This window comes from Agelaius phoeniceus, chromosome 4, assembly GCF_051311805.1.
Source record: "Agelaius phoeniceus isolate bAgePho1 chromosome 4, bAgePho1.hap1, whole genome shotgun sequence".
NCBI classification, from domain to species: domain Eukaryota; kingdom Metazoa; phylum Chordata; class Aves; order Passeriformes; family Icteridae; genus Agelaius; species Agelaius phoeniceus.
In genome coordinates, this window is record NC_135268.1 from 74,175,582 (window position 1) to 74,188,091 (window position 12,510).

Consider the following 12,510-nt stretch of genomic DNA (forward strand, 5'->3'; position numbering starts at 1 on the left):
ATGGAGCTGCCCCAAATCCATCCCAGGCTCTGTGTGAGGATCAGGCTGCCCCAAATCCCAGATTCATGTGGGGATGGAGGCTGCCCCAAATCCATCACCAAAACTCATCCCAGGATGGAGCTGCCCCAAATCCATCCCAGGCTCTGTGTGAGGATCAGGCTGCCCCAAATCCCAGATCTGGGTGAGGATGAGCTGCCCCAAACCCCCTTTCCCCCCTTTCCCCCCCTTTCCCCTCCCCAGGAGCTGCTGCTGCTGCCACAGCCATGTTTGCTGACAGCAGAGGGGAGAGAATCTGTTTATCCCCAGCCCATGTGGAGTGACAGAAGACTATCACATTTTGGTGCCATCCCAGCAGAATATCAATTCCTTGGCTGATTCAATCCCACCAGATCCATCCAGGCTGGCAACTTGTGCTTCCCTGCCTGGGAGGAGGGGGAGCTCCCCCACCAAAAACAAGGGTTTGTTACAATTTGGGGTTTTTGGGGGGGGAAATAACCCCACAGCCATGGGGTGAGCTCATCCAGAAACGGGGAATAACCCAAATCCATGGGGTGAGCTCATCCAGAAATGGGGAATAACCCAAATCCATGGGGTGAGCTCATCCAGAAATGGGATTTTTGGGGGGGGGGGATGGGGGGGGGGGGTGCTCCACTGAGGAAATCCTGGAGCTCTGACCCCAAGGGAAGCCCATGAAGGAGCTGTGACCCCATAAGGAGCCCCTGAAGGAGGTTTGGCCCCATGGGAAGCTCATGAAGGAGCTGTGACCCCATAAGAAGTCTCTGGAGGAGCTGTGACCCTATGGGAAGCCCCTGAAGGAAACTGAACCCCAAGAGAAGCCCTGAAGGAGCTGTGAGCCCATAACAAGCCCCAGAAGAAAGGGTTTGACCCCACAAGGAGCCCCTGAAGGAGCTGTGAGCCCAAGGGAAGCCCACACTGGAGCAGGGGCACAGTGAGGAGGAGGAGGAAGGAGCACAGGGACAATGTGAGAGGGACTGAGCACAGCCCCATTCCCTGTCCCCCTGCAGCACTGGGAAGGAGGAGGGAGAGAAGCAGGAGGGAAACTGAGCCTGAGAAGGAAGGAGGGGTGGGGGAAAAGGGATTTCAAATTTGGGTTTATTTCTCACTGCCCTGCTCTGGTTGGATTGGCAATAAATGAAATTAATAAATTCAACTGATTTATTTCTCACTGCCCTGCTCTGGTTGGATTGGCAATAAATTAATTTAATAAATTCACCTGATTTCCTCTATCTCCTGTGCCTCCATCTCTGGTGAGCTCTGAGGGATCTCTCCCTGCCCCCATCCCCAAATGGGATTTTTGTGGAGTTTTCTCTCCCTGCCCAGCTGAGGAGGGGAGTGAGAGCAGCTTTGGGGGGTACCTGGTGCCCATGCAGGGTCCCCCCACCCACGAGGGAGTTTTGGGGTGCCCAGAGGGGACAGCTGGGACAAGGGCACAGGAACATTCCTTGGGAAGGCAGATCTGGAGGAAGCTTTGGGCGTCAGAGCTGGAGCCTGGAGCAGCAGCCAGGCTCCCTCCTCGTGCAGGGCTGGGATTGCTCTGTGCTCCAGGCAGGAATTTGGGTTTAAATCCTTGCTTTGCCCAACTCCAGGCACTGTCCCAGGCTGGATCCCCTTTCACAGGCTCCCAGCTCAGCCTCAGCATTTCCCTGCTGAGCCCCCCAGCCATGCCCAGCTCCCCAGGGGCTCCATCCCTGCAGCTGCAGGGAAAATAAACCAGGTCAGAGCCGAGGGAGCCGCTCTGGGGGAGCAGCAGGGTCATTTCTGGGGCTGAGGGCAGCTCATGTTCTTCAGGGGAAAGGCTTGGATGGAGAAAGGAGCTGGGAAGGAAAAGGGGCTGAGTGGGGCAAGGTGGGGGAACAGAGCTGGGGAGGAGTCTGGGACATAGAGCTCCCAGGAGCCCCGATGGAGCCAGGCCCTTTCCTTTTTCCCCTTTTCCCCCTTTTTTTCCCTTTTCCCCTTTCCTTTTCTCTTTCCTTTCCCCTTTCCTTTCCTTTCCTTTCCTTTCCTTTCCTTTTTCCTTTCCCCTTTCCTTTCCTTTCCTTTCCTTTCCTTTCCTTTCCTTTCCTTTCCTTTCCTTTCCTTTCCTTTCCTTTCCTTTCCTTTCCTTTCCTTTCCTTTCCTTTCCTTTCCTTTCCTTTCCTTTCCTTTTCCTTTCAATTTCCTTTCCTTGAAATTTCCTTTCCTTTCCTTGAAATTCCCTTCCCTTCCCTTCCCTTCCCTTCCCTTCCCTTCCCTTCCCTTCCCTTCCCTTCCCTTCCCTTCCCTTCCCTTCCCTTCCCTTCCCTTCCCTTCCCTTCCCTTCCCTTCCCTTCCCTTCCCTTCCCTTCCCTTCCCTTCCCTTCCCTTCCCTTCCCTTCCCTTCCCCCTTTTCCCTTCCCCCTTTTCCCTTCCCTTTCCTTTCCCTGGGTGCTCAGGGTACCCACACCAACCCCAAAGGGTCCCAAACCCCTCAGGTGCCCCACACCCGGGCCAGGAGCAGGATTTGGGCTGTAACTCGAGGTTCCTGCAGCATTCCCACTGCACAGCACTCAGGGACTGTCAGGACAGGTGGAAAAGCTGCTGGAGGAGTTGGACACCCTCCTCCTCCTCCTCCTCCTCCTCCTCCTCGTGCAGCAGACAAACAGAAATGTCACTCGGTGTCCAGGCGCCGTCAGCACAGACGCTGTTGTCAATGAATCAGAAGTGTCTAGGAACAGCTTGAACAACTTTTATTTTTTTTTAAAGTGCTTAAAACGTAAATAACAAGCTCTTTATAAACATTAGTTGCAACTCTTAAAACATGAGACACACAGAACCCACTTCCTGCAGACGTGAAGAGAGGGAAACCAACAACTCCAAACCCCAACACTTCTCCCACCTGGGGATGCTTTTCCAGGATTTTTACCCCAAACTGGGGCTCCCTCCCAGACAAGGCTGAGTCTACATCACACTGGAGAATGCACATCCCTCGGGTCTGTTCCAGTTTGAGGACAAACCTTGGTGGCTCTCCTGGCCCACACGTGGCCAGGAGGACCAGGCAAGGGGAAATTGGCCACAGCTCTGGGGAAGCAAAGCCCAGCTGAGGGCTGGCAGCAAGGCAGAGCACAGCACCCTGCTGCAGCCTCCTGGAACAGCTCCAGAGTGGAAAAACAAACTCCAGGACAAAGGCAAAACCACGGGGGCTGTTATGGCTGGGTTTGAAACAGAACAGGGAGAGGCTGCTGCTGGCCCAGAACAGGCTCAGCACAGAGGGCTGTGCTGGGCTCAGCACAGAGGGACAGAGCTCAGGGACATGGAGCAGGAACGCTGCTCCTGCCCCTGGGACCCCAAATAAATCACTAAATAGGAGATTCAGTCACTGAACACAGAGATTAATCAAGATTAATCAAGATGGGCAACTTGAGAACATTTCCCCGGGTCTCTTCCTCGTCCCCTCCCTCTCTGGGGAAGCATTTATGCCCTCAGAATCATTCCTTGGGAAGGTGGAGGTTCAGCACCAGCACCACAGACCCCCCTGCAGTGCTGCTGGGCTGCTCTTGTGCACAGAACAAAATCTGTGTGCTGAGGGGGGAACCCCAAATCTTCAGCCCAGAGGGGTGGGGAAACAGAGAACAGAGACAGGAGCATCTGTGGAGCTTTCCCAAGCACAGGGAGGGACCTGCTGGACACTGGGGGACAGGCACAGAGCATCCATCACTGCTCCACACTCCTGCAGCACCCAGGGAGCCCTGCACACCTGGGCTCCTGCAGCTGGGAGGGGCAGGGATCGCTGCAAATGGGACATGGGGGAGCAGGGACTGCTGGAAAGGATGGAGATGGAAGGAGCAGGTATTCCTGGAAAGGATGGAGATGGGAGGAGCAGGGATTGCTGGAAAGGATGGAGATGAGGGAACAGGTATTGCTGGAAAGGATGGAGATGAGGGAACAGGTATTGCTTGGAAAGGATGGAGATGAGGGAACAGGTATTGCTTGGAAAGGATGGAGATGGAAGGAGCAGGGATTGCTGGAAAGGATGGAGATGAGGGAACAGGTATTGCTGGAAAGGATGGAGATGGGGGAACAGAACAGGTATTGCTAGAAAGGCAGGAAGTTTGGAGGCACCCATTGCTGGAAAGGCAGGAGATGAGGGAACAGGTATTCTTGGAAAGGCAGGAGATGGAAAGAGCAGGTATTACTGGAAAGGCAGGAGGTGAGGGAGCAGAACAGGTATTGCTAGAAAGGCAGGAAGTGTGGAAGCACCTATTGCTGGAAAGGCAGGAGAGGAGGGAACAGGTATTGCTGGAAACAGGAGATAGAGCAGATATTGCTGGAAAGGCAGGAGATAGAAAGAGCACATATTGCTTGGAAATGGGAGCTATGGAAGCACCCATTGCTGGAAAGGCAGAAGATGAGGGAACAGAACAGGTATTGCTAGAAAGGCAAGAGGTGTGGAAGCACCCATTGCTGGAAAGGCAGGAGATGGAAGGAGCAGGTATTGCTGGAAAGGCAGGAGATATGGAAACACCCATTACTACAAGGGCAGGAGAGGTGAGAACAGAACAGATATTGCTAGAAAGGCAAAAGGTGTGGAAGCACCCATTGCTGGAAAGGCAGGAGGCAAGGGAACAGGTATTGCTGGAAACAGGAGATGAAGGAATAGAACAGGAATTGCTGGAAAGGCAGGAGGCGAGGGATTTCTGGAAACAGGAGATGAGGGAATAGAACAAGAATTGCTGGGAAGGCAGGAGATGAGGGAACACATGTTCTTGGAAAGGCAGGGGATTGAAGGAGCAGGTATTGCTGGAAAGGCAGGGGATTGAAGGAGCAGGTATTGCTGGAAAGGCAGGAGATGTGGAAACACCCATTGCTGGAAGGGAAGGAGATGAGGAAATAGAACAGGTATGGTTAGAAAGGCAAGAGGTGTGGAAGCACCCATTGATGGAAAGGCAGGAGATGAAGGAATAGAACAGGAATTGCTGGAAAGGCTGGAGGTGAGGGAACAGGTATTGCTGAAGAGGCAGGAGATGGAAAGAGCAGATATTGCTTGGAAATGGGAGCTATGGAAGCACCCATTGCTGGAAAGGCAGGAGGCGAGGGAACAGAACAGGTATTGCTAGAAAGACAGGAGGTGTGGAAGCACCCATTGATGGAAAGGCAAGAGATGAGGGATTTCTGGAAACAGGAGATGAAGGAATAGAACAAGAATTGCTGGAAAGGCAGGAGAGGAGGGAACAGGTGTTGCTGGAAAGGCAGGAGATGGCAAAGCACCCGTTGCTGGAAAGGCAGGAAAGGAAGGAACAGGTATTGCTGGGAACAGGAGATGGGGGAACAGAACAGGAATTACTGGGAACAGAAATAGAACAGGAATTGCTGGGAACAGAACAGGTATTGCTGGGAACAGGAGATGGGGGAACAGAACAGGAATTGCTGGGAACAGAACAGGTATTGCTGGGAACAGAACAGGTATTGCTGGCTACAGAAATAGAACAGGTATTGCTAGAACAGAACAGGTATTGCTAGAACAGAACAGGTATTGCTGCAAACAGGAGATGGGGAACAGAACAGGTATTGCTAGAACAGAACAGGTGTTGCTAGAACAGAACAGGTATTGCTGCAAACAGGAGATGGGGAACAGAACAGGTATTGCTAGAACAGAACAGGTGTTGCTAGAACAGAACAGGTATTGCTGCAAACAGGAGATGGGGAACAGAACAGGTGTTGCTAGAACAGAACAGGTATTGCTTGAACAGAACAGGTGTTGCTAGAACAGAACAGGTATTGCTGCAAACAGGAGATGTGGAACAGAACAGGTATTGCTAGAACAGAACAGGTGTTGCTAGAACAGAACAAGTATTGCTGCAAACAGGAGATGTGGAAGCACCTATTGCTGCAGGGCTGCACACCTGGTACAGCCTGCTGAGCTCTGAGAGTCACTTTTTATATTCAAGTGCAAAACGTTGAGGCTTTTGGAGCAAAACAAGGCAGAGCTGACTAAGGCAGAGGGGGCTGAGGGAGGCGGTGAGACACGACTGAGGGGAGGCAGAGGTGGGAGGGAGGGCTGTGGGATCCATACAAACACTGGCACTTGTGTGGGGAGCACCAAGAGCCGTCCCTGCAGGGCACAGGGCCAAGAGCAGGATCTTTGTGAGGCTGGGAGCCCCGTGGGAGATGCTGGCCCTGCAGCTGCCCCGTTAATGCCCACTGAGGAATTCCTCTCCCTTTGCCCAGCACTGCTGCACCCCCAGGGCTGCATTCCCAGTGCCCACAGCTCCTCCCTGACTGCTCCCAGGGGCACAGCTGGGCACAGCTGGGCACCCAGAGAAGGCTCGGGCTGCCAGGGCACGGGATCTGACCCTACAGGCACAGAGGTTCCTGGCACCTTCTGAAACGGGAGAAACACTTGCCTTGGACACCCCCATGCCAGCCCAGACACGCAGAGGGAGGAGGAGCAGGAACGCAGCAGGAGCAGCTGGAGCAGTGCAAACCTCAGGTGTTTCCCAGGAGGGGAGAGGCAGGAAGGAGTGGGAGGTTCATGGCTGCTGTTCTCCCAGGGAACACATCCTCATCCTCATCCTCCTCCTCCTCCTCCTCCTCCTCCTCCTCCTCCTCCTCCTCCTCCTCCTCCTCCTCCTCCTCCTCCTCCTCCTCCTCCTCCTCCTCCTCCTCCTCCTCCTCCTCCTCCTCCTCCTCCTCCTCCTCCTCCTCCTCCTCCTCCTCCTCCTCGGGCAGGGGTGCAAGGCTTGGACAGGACAGAGCTCCTTTCCTCCTGAGCCACTTCTGTCTCCAGCTGCACTTTAGCTTGGAATACTCAGCCTGCCCTTCCTGCTGTGTCAGCTCCTGATCTCTGCTCCCAGCTCTCCTGAGCTGCTGTGCACAACTCCTGGAGGAGCCAGGGCACCTGCACAGGGGGTGGGGAGGCTCTGCTGTCCCCGGGTGACAATTAACTCCCTTTGCTTGGTGAGAAGGAAAAGAGAGGAGGAACCAGCCCCAGGGAGGTTGTGTGGGATGGAGAATTGGGTTGCAGAGCCTCTTTGGGGTAGGAAACTGCTACTGGCCTGTGGCAAAAGGCACCATTCTTCAAAGGCATGGTCTATACTGAAGCAAGTAAAGAGAAGAGCAGGGAGGTTTTAAAAGAGCACAGTGACTTTGGGAGGTAGAGAAGAGGGAGAAGATGCCTTTCATGCTGAAATCCCACTCCAGCTGTGCCTCTGCCTGCACAGCCACCTCCTACAGCCAAAATCCTGACAGGATGAGGGAGGGAAAACATCCTTCCTATCCCCTTCCACTGTAGCTCCAGTTCAGCCAGGTAAATCAGGTGGGGAATCCTTTGAAACCTCCAGGCTTCAGCATGGAAAGATCTACCACAGAGATTTCCCCACCTAGGCTGAAAGAGAAGACTTCCCCATGGAGCCTCCCAACACTGATCTTCCCAGCTTCCTTCCCCATTTGTCCCAAATCCTCAAGGTTTCTCCTTTCCCTGTCTCCTCGCTGGCTGTGGTACCCCTGGTGCCTGTCCTGGTTTCCCTGTAGGGCAGGACAAAGGGCACAGTGCCACCCCTGTGCCCTCAGCACTGCCTGCTGACCCATACCTGATCATGCAGAGCACATGGTCTGCTCTTTGTCCCCGATTTCCCTTCAGCCTGCTGGAATAAACCTCGCTGGAATTTATCCTACAAAAGGCCCTTCTTGCCTCAGTGAGCTGAGCTAGCCATGGTGAGTGTGGTGTGTGGACTTGACTGCTTTGCCTGAATTCCTACCCAAGCAGCTTTTCCACATGAGATGTGTCTTAGGTTGAAAGATTTAGTTGTGTGTTCTGTTCCCATCTGTTGGAGGTGTGGCAGTTATCTTCTGTTAATTGAGCAGTTTATCTCTTCCACAACCAGTCCTCCCTCTGGGAAATATCCTCTGTTAATGGGCCATTAATTACTAATTATCTTCTGCCAATGGGCCATTGAGTCACACAGATAAAATTCTACCATCCCATTGGGAGATGGGGAGGAGCCAAGCATTCCTACCTGCATATAATCTGAGATTTGGAACACCACAGCATCCTTTGCCCACTGCATTGCCAGAGGGAGCCCAGGCCCATCTCCAGCAGCCCTGGAGCTGCAGAGGAAAACTCCCCCCTTGTGCAGGATCCCTGCTCCAGCAGAACCACCCTTCTTTCCATTTTCCATTTCAGGGGAGGCTCCTGCCTTCTTGATCAGACAGCTGGCTTTTCAAACCAAGACAAGAGCCTTCTTGGGAATTAGCAGCAACTTCCACACCATCTGAACCCCACTCTGCTCCAAGGTGGTGCCCAACGCGGGGTGAGCGGCACGGGGGCAGCTCTGGGGAGCGGGAGAAGCTGCGGCCATGTCGGAACGGAAAGTGCTGAACAAATATTACCCCCCAGACTTCGACCCCACCAAGATCCCCAAGCTGAGGCTCCCAAAGGAGCGGCAGTACGTGGTGAGGCTCATGGCCCCCTTCAACATGAGGTGCAGGATGTGTGGGGAGTACATCTACAAGGGCAAGAAGTTCAACGCCCGCAAGGAGACGGTGCAGAACGAGTCCTACCTGGGGCTGCCCATCTTCCGCTTCTACATCAAGTGCCCGCGCTGCCTGGCTGAGATCACCTTCAAGACAGACCCCCAGAACACAGATTACGCCATGGAGCACGGCGCCACCAGGAACTTCCAGGCACAGAAGCTCCTGGAGGAGGAGGAGAAGAGGATGCAGAAGGAGAGGGAAGAGGAGGAGCTCAACAATCCCATGAAGGTCCTGGAGAACCGAACCAAGGACTCCAAGCTGGAGATGGAGATCCTGGAGAATCTGCAGGAGCTGAAGGAGCTCAACCAGCGCCAGGCCAACGTGGATTTTGAGGCCATGCTGCAGCAGCACAAGGAGGTGGAGGAGAAGCAGAGGCGCAAGGAGCAGGAGGAAGATGAGCAGGAGATGAAGGCCATGTTGGAACAGGCCCAGAGCCGCCGGCTCCTGGTGGATTCTGACTCCAATGAGGAACCAGCAAAACGCTGTCCAAATCCCACAACTCAAACAAAACCCATGGACATCCCGCAGGAGGATCCCCAGAGCAAGAGGCTGAGGATGGAAAGCTGGGAGTGCAGCGTGGGCAAGCTCAGCACCAGGGCCCGGCTGGCCGGGCTGGTGGCCCGCAGGAAGGAGAAAGCAGATTCTGCCCTGGATAAGGGGATGGGAACCCACGGCATCACAGCCAGCACCAGCTCCCTTCCAGCACCACCGGCAGCCACGTCCTTGCTGGGTTTGCTGGGAGCCTACTCGGACAGCGACTGAGGGAACAGAGGAGCAGGGATGGGGCTGTCCCCACACGGAGCAGATCCCACCTTTGTACAGACTGGGGGCTCCTCCAGCCCTCAGTGCAGGGACAGAGCTGTCCTGCCACCACTAGCCCCCCTAGATGTCTCCAGGAGCTCATGGACAAACCCCTCCCTGCTGCTCCGTGCTTGCTGGGCTCCAGCAGCCACGACTCTAGGATAAATGGGATCTGGCAGAAAAAAACCCAAAAAACCCCCCCCCAAAAAAAAAACAAACCCAAAAAACCCCAACAAAACACCAAAAAAAAAAAAAAAAGTACTTGACTGCCCTGCTTGAATTCCTACCCAAGCAGCTTTTCCACAGGAGATATTTCTTGGGAATCAGGTAGCAGCTTGCAGCTTCCACCATCTAAACCCCATGCTGCTACAAACTGGTGCCCTGACTGTGGGGTTTCTTGTTAGCCCTTTGAAGCATCTCCACTGGCCAGCCACTGGATTTTAAGTTGCAGCCAAGTGCTCCAGTTCCCCAAGGGAAAAAAGCCCAATTTTCTGGGGAATTTCTTAGCAGTCAACTGACTACCCTCAAGACCTCAAGGGCTGTTGACTCAGTGAAACTCCTGCGAGATCATTCTTTTGAGCTGTTTCATCCCTCTTTTCCCACAACCTCGGAGCATTGAGGCACAGAGAAACCACCTATGATGACAATGACTGTGAGGAAGGTGCTGACTCTCCCAGGCTACCAACACGTTCAGGCAGAGAACACTGGTGAGAGCCCTTTTCTGTTGAATTTGAGGATGAAGTGATCTGCTGAATTCCAGCTGGTAAACCTGGACCTCCTGATGGGCCAGGGGGTGTTTTAATCATAGGAGACACTGTTAATGAGTTACATGTGCTTCCTGAAGTCCACACTGTGGGGCCAATGGATGAGATCACTGTGACTGTAATATGTACAGACCCACCCTGGTGTTTGACTTTGGGCACACCTATACCCAAGCTTTTCTTGTACCCACCTGGGCTGATGTTTTGCCAGAAAATCCTATGGTTTTTTGGGCAGAGATGCTAGGCCAAGACAGACCTCTGCCTTGTCTAACAAAGGTACCAAAGTTTCTATTCCAGGTGTGGCTCACAGCAGGTCAGATGTCACCATCACTGCTCACTCCAGGTGGCCACAGGGCTGGGAACTGGAGCCAGCCTTTGGATCATCTCTGGGATTGGAGCAGCTGCCACATCTCTGCAGAGTAAAAGGGCAATCCTTACTGAAGGTCCTGAGGGTCAAACTGCCACAGGAAGACCTTTTGTGGTAAAGGCACCTGTCCTTCTGTGGGGCAGAGACAATGGGGAGCCAGACCAGAAATCCCTTCACACCCACAGCATTTCCAGCTGGGCCACTGCAGAGCACCCCACCTAACACTCACATGGAAGTCAGATGGTCCCATTTGGGTGGAACAGAGGCCCCTGGCAGAAGTCAAACCAAGGGCACTCGAATCCCTAGTGCAGGAGCAGCTATCCAAGGGCCACACAGTACCACCACCAGCCCTTGGAACCCCTCTGTCTTTGTCATTCATACACCAGGCAAAGGCAAGTGGAGGCTCCCACAAGACCTCAGAAATGTCAACGGGGTCATTGTTACAGCCTGGCCTGCCCTCACCTTCAATGCTCCTGAGATTGGAAACTGGCAGTCATTGATATTAAGGATTGGTTTTTAAATATCCCACTCCATCCTAGAGATGCCCCAAGATTTGCATTTCCTGTGCCATCAGTTAACAGACAAGCCCCTCTAAAGAGGTATCAATGGGAAGTTCTTTCTCAAGGGATGAAAAACTCCTGAGCCATCTGCCAAATCTTTGTTGCTTGCATTCTCTTGCCCATTCAAGAAAAATTCCCCAATGCCATAATTTTTCACCATCTGGATGATATTTCAGTATGCACTGAGACTGACTACTATTTGGACACTGTTCTCAGACTATCCAAGCCACTGAAGGAGCAGGATTTGAAATTGCTACTGAGAAGATTCAGCACATCTGCCCATGGACCTACCTTGGACTCTGGCTCAGCTAAAGGACCAATGTGCCCCAGCAGCTCACCATGATGACAACCCAAGGACCCTGAGGGACCTTCATCAGCTATGTGGGACCATAAACTGGGTTTGTTCACTGCTAGGGATCATGACTGAGGACCTTGCACCCCTTTTCAACCTCCTGAGAGGCCCTGATGACCTTGACTCCCCAGGAACCATCACACCAAAGGCCCATGAAGTGATCCAGGAGGTATCAGAAGCATTGTCCAGAGACAAGCCCACAGTGCTGATCCTACCCTGCCTTTCCAATTTGTCATCCTGGGTAAACCACCCAAATTCCATGGGCTCATTTTCCAGTGGGACCCACTCTGAGAGATCAGCTCCTAATCACAGAGTGGGTGTTTCAATCACACAGACCAAATAAGACACCACAACCCCTCAGGAGCTTAGGCCCAGCTTATCAGAAAGGCCAGAGCTCACCTCAGGACCCTGGTGGGGTGTGAATTTACAGGCATCTGTCTTCCAGAGACATTGAACAGGCCAGAACCTTTGCTCCAAACCACTGAACACCTCCAGTTTGCTCGGACAGCTACCCAGGCCAAATCTTCATCCACCTACCAAAGCAGAAACTATTTAATGCTTGCTTTAATTTGGTCCCAAATTCATTAAAAAGTAGAACTCCTCTAAAGGCATAGACTGTATTTACAGATGGTTCAGGGGGATCCCACAAGTCAGTTATGATGTGGAAGAATCCTGACACTCAAGAATGGGAGTCTGATGTTCAGATTGTTCAAGGATCCCCACAAACTACAGAATTAGCAGCCGTTGTCAGAGCCTTTGAGAAATTCAAACAACCCTTAAATTTAGTCACTGATTCGGCCTATGTTGCTGGAATAGCTGAGAGAGCAGAACATTCCTTGTTGCAGGAAGTGCCAAATCTAGATTTCTCCCAAAATGAACATACCTCCTCTCCCACCGAGAGCAGCCATATCGCATCATGCACGTGAGGCCACACACTGACCTCCCAGGACCAGCTACAGAAGGCAACTGGAGGGCAGATATTTTCAATCAGGCTAAATTGAGCCATCAGTTTTTTCACCAAAATGTGCCAGCCCTTGTCAGAATGTTTAAAATCACAAGAGAACAGGCAAGAGCAATCGTGGGCTCCTGCCCCAATTGCCAGGAGTTTGCTTTGTCCTCTCTGAGGGCCAGGGTCAACCCCCAAGGCCGTGAAAGTTTACA

The 12,510-nt window shown here is 53.0% G+C and overlaps 1 protein-coding gene, 1 long non-coding RNA gene and 1 pseudogene across 5 annotated transcripts; 2 read left to right on the plus strand and 1 right to left on the minus strand.

Annotated features, from left to right (window-relative positions):
* Window positions 1-2,703: 2,703 nt before the first annotated feature.
* On the minus strand, window positions 2,704-5,089 carry LOC129120222 (uncharacterized). 4 transcript variants are annotated; one of them, XM_077177934.1, is made up of 3 exons: window positions 4,805-4,912; window positions 4,656-4,770; window positions 2,704-4,377 (listed from the first exon to the last, which is right to left on the minus strand). In XM_077177934.1, the coding sequence occupies exons 1-3, from the start codon at window positions 4,839-4,841 to the stop codon at window positions 3,465-3,467; spliced, it is 1,065 nt and encodes a 354-aa protein (XP_077034049.1). In that variant the 5' UTR covers window positions 4,842-4,912; the 3' UTR covers window positions 2,704-3,464. The 4 variants fall into 4 exon arrangements, with proteins under 4 accessions (XP_077034049.1, XP_077034051.1, XP_077034048.1 ...); XM_077177936.1 differs by lacking the exons at window positions 4,656-4,770; window positions 4,805-4,912 and adding an exon at window positions 4,994-5,089 and having other exon boundaries at window positions 2,704-4,586; XM_077177933.1 differs by having other exon boundaries at window positions 4,656-4,912.
* A 149-nt stretch (window positions 5,090-5,238) lies between these two features.
* Window positions 5,239-5,729, plus strand: LOC143693999 (uncharacterized). The gene is made up of 3 exons (XR_013182184.1): window positions 5,239-5,361; window positions 5,419-5,581; window positions 5,637-5,729. It is a non-coding gene; the product is annotated as an uncharacterized LOC143693999 (long non-coding RNA).
* Window positions 5,730-8,331: 2,602 nt separating this feature from the next.
* Window positions 8,332-9,283, plus strand: LOC129120223 (splicing factor YJU2 pseudogene; annotated as a pseudogene).
* The last annotated feature ends 3,227 nt before the right edge of the window (window positions 9,284-12,510 follow it).